General features: G+C 39.2%; 1 protein-coding gene across 2 annotated transcripts in view; it reads right to left on the reverse strand.

Moving 5' to 3' along the window:
- Window positions 1–15,282, reverse strand: part of PNPLA8 (patatin like phospholipase domain containing 8) — a 35,618-nt gene extending 20,336 nt beyond the window's left edge. Inside the window, exons 1-7 of one of the 2 annotated variants that reach the window (XM_063155246.1) lie at window positions 15,178–15,282; window positions 12,907–14,108; window positions 11,807–11,956; window positions 10,474–10,625; window positions 9,643–9,737; window positions 6,096–6,267; window positions 1,326–1,383 (exon numbers count right to left, since the gene is read on the reverse strand). In XM_063155246.1, the coding sequence (XP_063011316.1) occupies window positions 1,326–1,383; window positions 6,096–6,267; window positions 9,643–9,737; window positions 10,474–10,625; window positions 11,807–11,956; window positions 12,907–14,016 (1,737 nt within the window). In that variant the 5' untranslated portion in view covers window positions 14,017–14,108; window positions 15,178–15,282. Of the gene's footprint in view, window positions 1–1,325; window positions 1,384–6,095; window positions 6,268–9,642; window positions 9,738–10,473; window positions 10,626–11,806; window positions 11,957–12,906; window positions 14,109–14,809; window positions 14,900–15,177 lie in introns of those variants that run through there. The other variant, XM_063155247.1, reaches the window with a different exon arrangement.
- Window positions 15,283–15,964: the final 682 nt, after the last annotated feature.

Raw genomic sequence — 15,964 nt, forward strand, 5'->3', positions numbered from 1 at the left:
TCACTGTATGCATTTTCACTCTTCATCTACTTAATTTAAATAATTTTATTCACTGTAAATTCATCCTCATAGAAAACAAAAGTGTAACTTCTACATTACAATGCGAAAGCAAAACTGCCTGATTCACCCTCCATCATTTGATGGAGGAAGTTTCCTGTTTTTCTCAAAAGGAGGGTTTAGTTCTAAGCACTACCAGAAGCAGTAAGAAAAAAATTTCAGAAAATATAACAGAAAACTTATTAAAAGGATGCTTTCATTTTTGACAATACCCATATACACTCCATGATGCAGTCTGTGTTGCAAAGTGCTCAGCACCTTCTGGAAAAACCCATCTTGTAATGAATTTAGCAGCAGCAGAGCACAGAACTTTGTGTTTTATTTTGATTTTCCTGTGCCTTGTAAAGAGTGCCACCACTGACAGCACTCTAAAGAGATTAGTGGGAACAGCTAGTTTCAGCTCTATTTATATTCACATTTTATTACTGAAGAACATGGAAGGAAGCCAAAGATCCCAGTTCAAAGATAACTTTCAAGTCAACACAGGATAGCTGCTCTCTCAGAAAGCAACATACCACACCAGCCTTTTCATGTCCTTGTTTTAGACACGGACTAGGAACGCAGTCAGTAAGGCACACGTTTCTATGTTTAGAAAAATGGGAATATCTTCCATTTAACAGTAAAGCATTGAATATAGTGCTATGACACCAAAACACCTGTTAATTACAGATTGTTCTGAAATATATCTTATTATATTTCGCTTCTTTCTTCACACCCTATCCTTCACCAAAAATAAAATACCCTTGCTTTCTCATCTTTCACTCTCATGCTGCTGAATGTAACATCCCTCCTATGACTTAGTGCCTTTTCCATCAGACAGGAAGAGATCTTGGGGCCCAAGAATGTGAATGGAGAAAACCAGGTACTCCAAACAAAGTGAGAAGAAACCCTGCCCTCTTCCAATACAGTAACACAGATCACAGCTGACAGGACGGAATCTCCTGACGCTAGAATTTTTACATGATAAAAATGAACTTGGCACAACACCAAAATGTTGACCCAGTATTTCTATGCTTACAAGTTTTTAAAAATCTCTGCAATATATTCCAACTACAAGTAATAAAAATACCAGAAATTGCTGCCAAAATTTAAGAACCTAATTAATTTTTATCCTTTAAAAGGATGGGTTATCCCATATAGAAGCCTGAAGAGCACTTCAACACTCATGCTGTCTATCCAATGTTCTTCTAGGTATAGAATTTACTCAGAACTCTTAAGAGTACTTGTGAAATATACAATTAGTATTTACCTTAGAAAATTGTACTTACCTTTGGACATTTGGACTTTCTTGCAGTTTCAATCATAAGATTTGAGCCCATTTTTTCTCTAAAAAAAGTGTAAAAAATTGAAAATGCTCCATCAATTTAGCATGAACAAGACAAACAATTTATCACCCTTATTTCTGAGACCTTTGCATTTAAAAGAACCAATGTTTGTATTTCAATTTAACAATCCCATTTATACAAGTGACTTCAATGGACTGACACTTCAAACCTTCTAGCCTGCTGGAAGTAAGTCTGAAGAGTGACTGAAGAGGTCTTGATTCAAATTACTCAGTTCACATACCTAACCATAAATCATTACGATTACTCAACTACATAGTTAGACAAAATACTTTACCACATTTATGAATCAAAAAGTCAACATCCTTATTAAGTGGTTCTACAGTAATGAAAAATTACTCTTCTGTAGTTACAGAAACAAAAGCTACAGAGAGAAAGATGTGATTCCATAAGATTTAGAAGAAAGTTAAAACATCTACATATAGTCTTCCATAACAGTAATCCAATATGCATTTACCATTCCTTTCTGAGGTAATATTTGTTCACATGAATACATTTTCATAAATCATGCTAATGGTCAGCACTGTAATTTCTCATCATATCAGGGTCAGTATTCCCATTGTTAACTAGAAGATAGTTCTTCTGCTCAGTAGAGGAGACTGGAGCAAATTTGCATACTAGTCAGTGATCTCACCTCACCATCTACTTCAACTTTGATTTGCTTGCAATAAAGGTATAAAGGTATAATAGAGAGTGGGTGGTCACCAGTAATTATTCCAAACAGGCTTTCCTTTAAATCAGCAAGCTTTCTTCCTCCCAAACACTGGTGGTGCATCTGTCTTACTTTGCAATTATGGTTTTCTATACTGCCACACTTTTAAAGTAAAGATATTCCATGTGCTGTTATTATAAGATCATTCATCTACAGCTTGCACCCATGACAGGAGGGAGTAGCACTTCCACTGTTAAAAACAACACCTCTATCTACTCAGGTCAGAAGACAAAAGAAGCTTTAAAGGACCGCAGCAGCAGTCCTCCATGCAGACAGTAGACTGTATGTGCAATTAGGACAATTTGCTCTTCTAGTGGCTATTTGTGCTTGAAGGATGGCTGCATACATGTCCTTGACAGGGAGGAAAGAAGGCGGACAGGTTCCAGTCCTACGACGGAAAACTCCTGCTGACACAATTCTTGTACGTGTAGCACAGTTTTGTTTTTGCTTTGATTCTAGTCTCAGAATCACCAGCCAGAAGGGGAGGAGTGACATCTGCACTCATTAACTGATTACAGAAGGAGATGAAGGCACACGGAACCATGAAGTAGGAATAAAAGAAATGGGACTGACAGAGCTAAGATATCAAAGCCATCTACTGATTTGCATCACTTTCATCTATTTCTGCAATGTCTGTATTAGGTATTTTTCCCAAACCCTGAATGCAGAGATTAAAAAAATGTATAAGCAATATCCTCTGCTTAATTATGGGAACCATCAAACTGAGTAACTATCACATCCTGTTTTCTATGAAGGCCAGAAAGTGATACTCCAGAGTAGGTACAAGAAATCCTTTCAACTACTGTGCAACTTCAGACATTACAGTCTAAGGAGAAAAGTTTAGTATCACCTCCACATATAGTTTACTTCTGTTGCTACCATTAATACTGTAATTGCATATTAAAAAAATGTATTTGTCTCACTGTTTAATATTCTTTTACGAAGTCACAGCAGAAGTAATTCCACAGTTTATACACATACTGTGTTAAAAAATAAAGTGAATAGTCCCCTGTTATTCAGGGGGACTACTGAATAGTCCCCCTATTTCATTCAAAGAAAACAAGAAACTGGTAATTCTCAAGATGCCTTACTATCTCAAACTACCACTTTAACTCATTTGCTTTTGTTAATGATAGACACTTAATGTGTGCTATCTTTAGGACACTGGTTACTTTTTCCCCAATCTTGCAACAGAAATATTCTCTAAAATGGGGAAAGGAGGACTGTAAATAATATTTTAAATGAAACTGTATTGTAAATTAATATAATGGCACTATAGTATTTTATGTATTTTCAATCTCAACTGTCACACACTGAATCATATTCTCTGACCACAAGCATACAGATGTTTCAATAAACTGCCCATGACAACCCAAATCACTTTTGATATTAAAGTTACTTTAAATCCTGTAAGCATTTTACATTTTTCCACTCATCAGTTATTATGCCATCCTGTTTTTCCATTTATCTACTTTATGTCTGTGACCTATGTCCTCTAGACATGACCTACTTAAAACAACGAGTCTCTTTCACAAACATTGCTCTTTCATTGCTTCAAGTCACTAATATTGCAACACTTATTTCAATATTGTTATGAAGAACATATTGTCAACCATATGCTGGAAGAAACATTCTAATGGGCTACAGCAGTGATGCAAACATTTTGGACAAAGAGCACTCAATGCAAAAGGCAAAATTGTAACTTTCACCCTCTTCTAACAGCAACAGTAGTACCAGAAAACTATGACATCTTTACCAAATCTACAGAAGAGACTTTCATACCATGTGCTGGTATGGAATATGTTACCCATCTAGTGACTAGAGAGCAGTGCCAATTTATATTTCACTCTGCAAAACAAACACTGAAGTATTATTACTTGTATTCCCAAACACATGCATTATCCATTTTCCTACCGAAGGAGAACACGTAATTTTTATTCTACACTTCATACAGTGACTGCTTCTCAAGACTATAAATTCCCAACATGAGATTTTAGCTAGCTTGTGAAAACTCCTAGCTGCTCACCAAATTTCTCCAGTAGTTTCTTAAGACAGCATGCAAGAAGAAAATTTTATATGTCAACAACAGTCAAAAGAAAAGAGAAAATTTGGAACTAAAAGCCAGGTTCTTACAAATGCATTCAATATATCATTATATATACTGATATGTTGTAAGTAAAATCTTCTGCATAATGTAAATCATTAAAACCAGTCCTCAAATTGCTACTCAAGAAATACATAAGAGTTAAAACAGACATACATAGAACATATGAAACCAATTTCCTAAAGTACTCTGAATGAAATGTCAGTTAGCCAAAATTAGCTGTCATTTTCTGAAATGCAAGTTATAATATACCCCATGAATGCACAGAACATTAGACCAATGAAACATCAACTTAATTATTTTCAGCAAGAATACCTTCTGACAGACAATACCACCACTGATATTGTGGTAGGACTAAACACATATTACATGTCTGTACACTGTCAATGGATTGTCTCTATTTCAAGCAAGGCTGACAAGTTACCATTTAAACTACAAAAACACACACAGCACAAGTAAAGCTTTCAAATTCAAAATAAAGCACACAGCAGTTTCCCCGTGCTGTAACAATGTTAGACCTGACCTTCAATATTGCTGTAAAGAGATACTATATAACCCTACAAATCCCTTCTCAGCTCCAGGCCCCCACACCACAGGGAAGCCTCTAGGAATCCCTTCAACAAAATGTTGTGCAGGCATAGCATCTCCCTTCAACATTGCAGGTGACCAAGAAGTCATTTTTGATCAGCACATTTCTTTTTTAATTTACTCCATGGATAATACATTAATTGACTGCTTTTGTCTATTGCACAGGAGTAGAGTTCTTTACCTCCCTCATGTGCTTCATGTAGCTGCAGAAAAAAAATAGTATTTTAATTAAAGCCATGTAAAATACTCTCACATTAGGTTACGGTGACTTTCACAAGACTTCATTTAATTGGGTGGGCAATGAAATGAGGGAAGACAGAGAAAAATCCAATTTCTAAAAAAACACCTTTAGATACCGGAGAAGAAAATCTAATGATATTAGTTTGATAAATGTATTTATTTCTAAAAATACACAAGAGCACAGAGAAGTGCTTAGAAGCTTGTTTCTCCACTTCATCAAAGAAGTAAGAAGCTTAAAATTCAGACACTACTGGTAGTCCCACTATTAATTCATAAAAACTCTTTTAATCCCATAAAACACAGTAATTGCATTCCCAAAGGAACTTGTTATTACTTATCAGAAGGAACCTTTTACCATTTTACATTGTCTCTCAGAAAAGACTGTTCAGTTCTTTCAGTGGCAGAGTCAACTTATGCTGGTTGGGAAGCTATGACATTAGCTTGCTAAAAATGATAAACAATTGAACTACCAATACAAATACAGATTAATAAAACTAAGAAATAAAACCTGTAATATAATAATTCTTTCTAGTGGCTTTTCCTGAATAGCCATCAATGCAAGTGCATACACTTCACAGGCAACTCTGACACTGCAGATAATTTTTCATTGCAACCCTTACAGCTTCATTTCCCTTTCAAAGAAAGTGGCAATGGACAAAGGCCTCCAATATAGCAGCAAACATTAAAAATCTCTACTACAGCATATTATTTCATTTCTCACCAATCTCCTTTACTCAAAAGGGCACAGCAGGTGGTTAGTAAAATTTGTAGTAAATCTGTAATGAGTCAGATCTAGCAGAGCTGGCAAGCATACAGGAATATAATCAGAAATCAGTGCAGTAAAGCTTACTTTATTCCCCAGAAACATAAATCATTACATTAAAAGCTTCCAGCATCTTGGTAAATATGACAACAGCTATTTCAAAAGAATGAGTGTCTATGTTAATCCCTTCTAGTTGTTCTAAGAATCTGCACACAGTGAAGCAATAACAAAACCAAATGCACTCAGTCATTGCACTAATTATTTTTTATCTGATTATCTTTTACTTACTTGAGCATTTTTTCCCATATATCACTGTCATAAAAGGCGTGGTTCCAGCCCATTTTGACTGTTCCAACAATGACATTCTGCTTAAAAACATCTGATCCTAACTTATGGTACAGCTCTTCACAATCATCCAGGGGAATATGGAACAACCCCAACATAAAAGCTAATATAGCTCCTGAAAAAAACAAATATTTTGCAATATTACAAAAACGTATCCGGGAGTAAGATTACAAAGATGGATTACCAGTTAATGCAGTTCATAGATTAACAGAATATCTGTCTTGAAACAGCAAGACCAACTGACATTTATTTCACTAAATTCCTGCTCAGAGATCACAAACCATGTTTTAAAAGAACATACACAATACCAAAAAAGTCAATTTTCAAAAACAGAAATATGAGAAGTTAAAACATTGTATTATTTCATTTTGCAGATTACAACAAGCATATGGCAGAAAGCTAATGAAATCTACTACTTTACTTGGAAAGAGAAATGAGTAAGAGAAATCTTTGCTGTGGTACTAAAAATTTATTTGGAGCATTATTTGCTACCATGCAAATTCTTAAGTCAACAGAAAAATATTCTAAGAAAATTCTACAAAAACAAAGGAGATTCCAGTAGTTTGGATTACATTTGGTTCCAACCATTTATAATCTAGTTTCATACATGCTGCCATCTAGTGTGTCCCTAACAAAAATTATGACCTACCCTTGCAAGAACAAAATAACAGCACTCAAAAAGCATTGCTGCTAAACACCCTTAAAAGAACTGTGGAAAAATACAATTAATGCATTATTACAATTCTCAAATATATTAAATTAAAAGGGACACACAAAACTTTAAATCTAGTTGTGCCATACTGTGAGAACATGTAATTAAGAATCTGAAAAAATCATGTGTCCTAATTATTTCTATCTGGAAATAAATGCCATAGGCTTGAATAAAGTTAATTTTAAAAGGTGCCAATTTTTAAAAGAGAGTAAAAATACAACGCATGTGCAGAAAAAAAATACATGCAAGAAGTTACAGAAGGTTTTAAAAGAAACATGACTTCCAAGCCCTCTTTCACTCTCACAGTGCCCACCAACTGCGAGAGCTGAGCATTAGCGGATGGATGGTCTCAGTTTCTTAAAAGGCAGCTCACATCCTTAAGGCAACCTGGGCCTAATTGACACAAAGTTTCATCATACTTGACACAAAGTTTCATCAAGAGAAACAATCTCAATTGCCAAATCACCAGATGCCTGCATTCAACGCAGACTTAACATCTAGCAGCAGAGAAACATCATTTTCCTGAGTCATGCAAATCCTCTGCCACATTCTCTTCTAAACTCTCCAGCACCAGTTCTGCAATAACATACATTTGCTGTTTTGGTGAGCAGATTCAAAGTATGCAGATCATTGCAATGATCTTTCTCTGTGACTGCCTGCATTTATACCCTCTGATCCCCCAATGAAGAGAAGCATGGGGAAGGTACTTAAAAAGACAGTGATGCTGAATTCACAGCAAGGGCATTTCCAAACTTCAAAGGCAAAACAGCTGAACAATAGCAAGAAATACAAAAACTGCAGCAGAAAAGAGAAGTGCAGTGTGCAAGAAGCATCCTTCCTACCATTTAATCCATCACTCTTGTAAAGCACAATTCATTCAACCGCAAGACTATTGGCATATGTACTGTCAATACAAACAGAACTGCCAGCAGTGCTGGCAGACATGCACACCTCACCCAGACACATCTTTCCATTTATTATTGCAAACTGGACAACTGCAGATAAAAGCTTAATTGTGTAAACAAAATTTAAAAGAATATGCTAAGTACTTACTAGCAGTCATTCAGAAATTTCAAAATTTGAGGAAGAATTAAAAACCAAGTTAGTTCTAGTGACAGTAGTGGGAGTAAACTAAGAACACAAGGCCTTTCTATCCAAGGTAAAACACCTTTATTCATTGAAGACAACACTGGGGAAGTGTTTTGTAGGGAAACCGTCTTCCAAAGAAATCACTTACTGCTACACTAACTAATGAAGGATTTATTTGGAAGAGTATTAAAAATGTAAAGCAGGGAACTATATTGTGGCTACAAACAAATTCAGTCTAGGAGACCTAAACACTCTCCTCTGCTATTTTTAGTCTACTAAGCAAATCTCTTGAAACATACTTCATTTACTCAGGGTGATCTGTGTTTAATATAGCTTCTGATCGAATATAAGTATAACAAAAAAATTGAAGAATGTGGGTTTCTAAAGGAAACTGAGCTAGTAAACTACAGCATACCTCCTATGTTAGAAAACATACTTGTGCTGCTACTGGTCTAACAATTTCTTAAGGAGATTACTGTCTTTAAAGGAGAAACTAATGCTCTGGAGTCTCCTGCTTTCTAGGGAGGAGTAACTTATCAGTGAGTCACAAGTGTAAATAAGTCTGGGTGGGGCCTGTAGACATCATCTAGTCCAACCTCCTGTTCCAACAGGTATAATTAGAATAGGTTACTCAGGACTTGCTCAGCCATCTCCATGGACAGAGATTACAAAGTCTGAACAGGCAACTCTTTCCAGCGTCTGACCATCCCTGTAAGAAAAACATAATCCCGTATCTAATTATAACTTCCCATACTGCAACTTGTCTGTTGGCTTTTCTCCTACCCCTGTACACCTTAAAAATTATTCTAGATCCACCTTCTCTTTATTTTCCCATTAGCTGAACCAGGATAAAGGCCCACCCTTAGCCTTGTCAAGGCCAAATAAACCTGGTTATTGCACTCTCTCCTTTACATGTCATGAGGTCCAGCCCCCTGGCTCTCTGCCAGATGCACCCAGTAGAAAAACACACCCAAAAGATTAATGGTTTCTAGAGGAGCCCATAACAAGACCTTTGCGGCCAAACAGAGATACTTCAATTGTTGGGTACATTCTCATCTCATCATGCAAGCCAATGTAGTCAGCTTTCTTTGCTGTAGAGTACAGTGATGATTCACAACCAACCTGTTCCAAACAAGACCAGGTCCTTTCCTGCAAAGCTGGTTTCTAGGCTGTCAGCCCACCTCAGTCACAGGGCTTTGTACTTGGCTTTTCTGAACCTGCCAAGCCATTTCTCCAGCCTGTACAGACCCATACGAAGGGAGGACACCACAGCATCGACCACTTCCTCTAATTTAGATCATTCAAGATCTTGCTACAGGCACATTCTGTCCTTCTGGCAGATAATTAATAAAGATGAAACATTGCTGCTAACTTAATAAAGGAAACATGACTGACGCAGCACCAGTTCTTGAGGACTATTACCATAGCAGTCTGTAAAGCTCCATAAATATCTAAAATAACTGTTTCTATGTGCAAATTGAAGATTTCACATAAATTGAAAAAATAACAAATCAGTTTAAAGCCAAAAGTTTGTCATGAACTGCCCAAAGTTCTTCTTCAGAAGCAAAAAGAAAGACTCCAGAAATCACAAATGTACTTTCTCAGCTTGCATTCTAAGTCAGAAACGGAAAAATCTCTATTTATTCTCAGATGTTGATAGAAAACTCCAACTTGTAACTTCATAATTACCTGTGCTTACGCCACAGATGTAGTCAAAAAGTTGATGAACCGGCTTTCCAGTTAATTCTTCTAGTTTCCGTAGAGTCTGAAGTGCAACTAAACCCCTGAAACACAAAATTCCCCTTCACATACAATGGCAGTCTTATCTTACATAGCTTTAATAATTTTTCAATCACCTTTAGCTTCATTATAACTAACTATAATTGAATTACTGCAACAGTAAGAATCCTGAGTATTTCAGGAAATAAAAGAGTTGCAGAACACAGTTGAAATAGAATGATGAATAATAAATATGAATGACATGCTCAGGTATACCAAAAATAGTATTCAACAGTTACAGCCATATTGTTTTACAGCAAAGGCTTGGGAGGTGATCAACTTCTGTGGATGTAGACTAAGGACAGATTTTAGTTGCATTCCGACTACACAGCATTTAAATTTGGTCTCATCAAGGCTATATAATGCCCCTTGGGGCATAGTATTTTCCAGTATGAGGTTTGCTTGACCTCAATTCAATGTATCTGAAATAATCGGAGAGATTCGTTAGAGACCATCAGATTTGTGTTTCTTTATCACAAAACAGTATCTGGAGTGCAGCAGTGTGAACTCTGTTGGGATAGAGTGAGATAACTGTGTATGGCAAAATGAGCACCAAAACAAACTCCATTCAAGCAGAAATGCATAGAAAAACAATACCCATCCCTTAGATAGTCAAATGTGACAGAAAGGTAACTCATAAACTGCCTCTTTGGGCATTTATCTATCAAAGAGAGACTGGAATTTTACTTCTAGTTACAGTATGAAAAAGCTTACAAGTATGTAGTACCCCAGAAGTTTTACCTTGTTCCTCCTCCATCAATGGTGAGGATTCGAATTCCCCAGCCTTTCACAGGGTCTGTATAGCCAATCAGAGCTAAAGTTTCTCTAACAGCAGCCTGAAGACTTTCATCATTAATCTGTCTCAGTCGCAACAGGCATGAGATTAATTTTTCCTATTGATAAATACAAGGATATTTCATTCTAATCATATGTTTAAACCATTAAAGCACAGCAGTAATATACCAGTTAAAGTTGGAAGAAAATGTCTTCAAATCTGTATTTACCCATGTTTTTCTCTAACAAGGGAAAGAAAAGATGTCAATATTATGCTGTACACACCTCATTGCTATAGTAACTACCTATCAGAATTAAACAAGCAAGATGTTATGTAAATATTTTTAATAGCTAGGAAAGCTACATGTACCAGTTTCATTTTATTGACTTGTTATCACATCAGCCAAGTGCAGACTCGAGTATGAGGCACACCAAGTACAGGGAAAACCCCAGATTTGCTTAGTAACTACTGCACTGCTTCAAAACAAGAAATGCCTTCTAAGTACACCAATACCAAAACAAAATCTAAAATGCTTTCCCACACAGAGTATTTTTTAAATGGACATTGCCACAAAGATACACAGCATTGCAATCAAAATGGGAGTAGTGAATACACTCTTCCATAATAAAGTAACTCACATATATTTATGTGAATGCCTGACCTACACCCTGCCCAGATGATTCATCTGCCCTGCACTCCATTCCCAAAGGCTACTTCTTCCAGAAATTCTACAATCTGTGTCACAGGTTTGTCACATCTTGTGGAAAAAGACACAAGGTTGACAAATGCTGTGATTTAGCTAGTACTTCTAGAATAGTCTACCACCCATCTCCAGCCCTCTCAATGCAGGGAAGAAAACAAGTAGGACTAGATTGCATTAACTTATTTGACAGTTCTCCTGCCACCTCTCTTGGAAGAAAGCATGTAAACAAGCATAGAAAGTACTGTGCATTTACAGATCAACTGTACAGCACATTCCCATTTGGTCAACTGCCACAGGGGACACAGTGTACGACCTTTATCTACCACTGGAAAAAGCTATACTACCTATCCACATGACCATGCCGTATGCTTCTAAATTAAACATTGCAAGCTTAACAGCCTTTAGCTAAACTCACAGTAGCTTGTCCATGAATCTGCTTCAAACAGCTAAAATGTTATAAAAAGAGACACTCAAACTACAATCCTTGCAAACAGGAAATACGACTAGTCCACAAAAGCACAGAAGGAGGTTTTATGTTGTTCTGTATCAATCATTTGTCAGATTGATTTTTATGTAAGTATAAAAACTGTTGGCACCTTAATTGCAACTCCTCTGCTCTCTGGAAACTCTAGAAGATGATAGGTCAGTTCTTCAACCCTGTTGATGCAGACTTTTATATTAGCAGATCTCCGCAGGGCTTGAACTAAAGCTCGAGTCCTGTTATCAATACTCACTCTTGCAATGATCTAAAGAAGACAAACAGACAACATAAAACTACTCTGAGAAATGTGTAAAATTTGTCAAGACTAATTTCCAAGTGTTATTTTAAGATTTCTCAGAAGCAATGAACAGCATGTTGTACTAGAGAGCTCCTATAGGTTCCAAGTAAGCACTGCTTAAATTGTCAACAAAAATCTTTTGATTCTTTATTTAGTAGAAAACAAAATCAAGTTTACAGCAAGAATACCCCAAACAAATAGGTCAATATGTTTTCAGATGGACTTTCAAGGGAACTCTCTGTATTTAAACCATTAACAAACCATAAACTGTAAAATTACTATAACTACAAAAAATACCACAATTAGATCTGTCTGTAATTATGGACTCTATGCATATATGAACTAAATATATGTACCTACAGCACACACACAGAGAGGTGTGTGTATATATACACATACTTAGACACTCTTCATATATAAACTTGCATAAACAGATCTATACCTGCATAAAACACTGAATACTTAAACACAGATGTATCTATACCTACTTTTAAGTACATATATATGTTTGTAAGTTTACCTATAGTATGCATACATATAGATAAAATCTATATCATTTTATATATGTATTCATTTATAAAAGTGCACAGAATGAAGCAGAGAACAGTTTGGGTTGGAAGAGGCCTTAAAGATCACCTAGTTCCAACCTCCCTGCTGTGGGCAGGAACACCACATATATACTTATATATAAGTAGAAGTATCTGTATGTATGTATGTAAGTATATACATGGGTATATACTGATTTACATAAGTAAATGTGTGCGTGTCTATGCTTAAATATAGGTATATACACTAGTGTAGCACATATACACACTTGTATAAAATATATAGGTATATACACTAGTGTAGCACATATACACACTTGTATAAAATACACATAGAAAAAATACATATATTAACACAAAACAAAGACTTGCCTTTTCTCTCTGAAGAGACAGATGCTTTTCCCTCTCTTCTGCAGTCTTGGTCTCTTTTGCTTTGTCCTCATCACTCTTCTCAGACACTTCTTGTTCCTGCTGTTTACTCTTTTCTGGTGGAACAACTTTTGTATCAGATCTTAACTTTGGAACCAACCCTCCAATATAGCTGTCGACAAAAGCTTGTACGCTGTTACTGGGATATGAAAGAAAGTCTGTAAAACTTTTTTTAGTGGAAACTGGGAGAGCAGTATTTGTCTTTTCAGTACCCAAGATCTCTGCTTCAGGAGCTAAAGTGCCTGCTGAAGTCACTCTCTTTTCTTTGCTTGTTACAGTATTTGCTGATGAATCAAGCTTATTCCTCTCCTCACTTTCAGAGTCCTGTAATAAAGAATTCTTTTTTCTTCCATGCTCCATAACAGAATTGTTAAAGTAAGAGTTGATATGATCAGCTACAAAGTTGTAAGTCTCTCCAAAATTTGTAGAAAAGTAGCTTACATGAAAAAGGTGGCTTTTAGCAGATGCTGAAACTTCTGGGGTATCTTGACAAGTGCCGTTTGTACCTACTAACACAGATTCCAAGTTTTCACTTGCACAAGTGGATTTCTTTGCAGGGCCTCTGTTGCAATCGTCCTGAGTTTTGACATCTGTAACTTGCTTATCATTTTCTAGATTTGTGCTGATGTTATTTGCATCTGCACTACTTTTATTTGCTTTACCCAAAGTACCTGAGTGGGACTTTAATCGAGCTATCCGTGACACCAGCTCACTGTGAGTGCCAGACACTGCCTTCGAAACAGATTCTATGGTACTCTTAATTCGTGACATGCGAATGCTCACCCTGGCAAGTCCTTTAGAAGAAGAAGTTAAAAGTTTGGAAACTCTGTAGTATAAAAACTCATGGCTACTAATGTACTTGTTATACCAAAATGTTCTGCTTTTGGCCCAAGGCTGACTTGTATGAAAAACTCTCAGGTGTGCAGCATGATTTGTCCTCCAGCAGGCTTTAGGTCTACAGAAACACAGGTATTTGTTTCTCTGCTTCCACCAAAGACTTTTTGGGTTAATCAAAAAGAATAAATATGCATCCAAGGATAAATGAACTGTCATAACTTATAAATAATTGCACCTTTTCTATGTTGCTTTCTACTTCATTCCAAAAAAATATATGTCAATAAGTAAGTCCCGTAATGTAGTGTTGTCTGAAAAAGAAAAAAAAAAACAAAACAAAAATTAAAACCAACAATGGAGACCCCAGACCAGAAACAAGTTAAACTAAAATCAAAGAGGTGTTTAAAACAGATGAAGTTTCTGTATTCTTTTGGTAAAGACAGATAAACATTCAAATCAAATAAAATAATCCCATGGGAAAATCCACTGCTCAGGACATTTGGTAGCTCACCCCAACATTTCAACACAGTACTCCCTAAAGGACAGTTTAAGCTCTTCTTGAGCAATATGTGACACTTCTCAAAAGTACTTAATGACATATAGAAAATTGATTGCAGTTTCATCAGCAAATTATCTTGTGCAGACACAACGTTTCAAATGTCATTATATTACCACCCCTTAGCAGAATTCCTCACAGGGGAGAAGTGACACCAAGTGTTGATCAAAGTTCAACAAAACGTGCCCATCTTAAGAGCCAAGGGCAGGCTATACTCCTTACTCTGCACAGAAAGGTACAACTGGTGCAGCAGCGTTTTACACAGCACACCAGAGTTGTGCTGATATGGCAGGAGCCATACCATTATTGGCCGGAAAAGCAAGCCCAGGCTTCTCCAGCGCCCGTGACAAATGCCGAGAAGGGCTGCCAGGCAGGCACGCAGGCCAACTCCTGAGCAGGCCGACTTCACAGTGAGAGCAGAGGCGAGGCCCCGCCGGCAGCACCACCCTTACTTACAGTCTGCTCTGCCTACGCCGTGCCCGTCCCGCCGGGTGACCGCCGCGCAGCCGGGCTGCGGGCCCCAGGCCGGCCCGGGCTATATAAGCACGGGGGCGCCGCCTGTCCCGGGGGCAGGCGCGGCCGCTGTTCCTGCCTTGCGCCATTTCCCCGAAACGCTGCCGAGAGCGGCGTTGTAAACAAGCACCAAGTCCCGGCCCCGCTGTCCCCGGCCCCGCTGTCCCCGGCCCACCTCCCGTTACGCGAGCGAGCCCCGCGTGCCCGGCACGCGCTCATCCCGCTCCCCCCGTCCTCGTTTGCCCCACGACTCGCTGGAGACGCGGCCCGACCCGGTGGCGGCGCGGCGCGGCCCGTGCCGGAGGCGGTACCTGCAGGACAGCGGCTCCCGCCTCCCCCCTCTGCCCGGGCCGAGCGGCAGGCAGGGGCCGCGCCCTCGCGAGCGGTGCCGCCCCGGCGGAGGGGCGGGAGGCGCCGGGGCCCGGCACCACAACACCCGCGGCGCGCGGCACTGCGCCTGCGCCGCCCCGCGCGCCGGAAACAGCTGGGGCGCGCGCCCCACGGACCGCCGCCGCCGGGGGGGGGGGCTCGGTGGGTGACGCGCGTGACGCGAGACGGCTCGCGGGGCGGGGCGGGGCCGGGAAGCGCGAGGTCGGGGCCGGGGCGGGGCTGCTGCGCCTGCGCGCGCGCCGGGGCGGGTGGCGACGTGCGGCGCGGCACGCGGAGGGCGGGGCGGGGCCGCGCCGGGCGCTCGCGGGGCTGCTGAGGGCGGCAGTGGAACTGACGGGGAGCGATATCCGGGCCCCGTCCGCTGAAAGCCCCATCCAGCCTCCCTGTGAGCACTGCCACGGTCAGGGCATCCGCATCCTGGGCAACCTGTTCTGGGGCCTTTCCACCCTCACAGGGAAGAATTTCTTCCTACTATCTAACCTCAGTTTCCCGTCTTTCAATTTGTGCCCATTTCTCACTGTCTTGTCGCTATAATTTCTGTCCTCTCTGCCTTCTGTGTCAGTCCCTTTCAGGTACTTGAGGTCCCCACAGGACCAGAAAGCAGCCCGCACTTTCTCAGCCTGTCCTTTTAGGGGAGGTGCTCCGGTTCCCTTACCAGCTTCATGGGCCTCCTCTGGGCTTGCTCCAAGATGTCCATGTCCTTCTTAT

The sequence above is a fragment of the Melospiza melodia genome, chromosome 4 (genome assembly GCF_035770615.1).
Source record: "Melospiza melodia melodia isolate bMelMel2 chromosome 4, bMelMel2.pri, whole genome shotgun sequence".
In the NCBI taxonomy this organism is placed as follows: Eukaryota; Metazoa; Chordata; class Aves; order Passeriformes; family Passerellidae; genus Melospiza; species Melospiza melodia.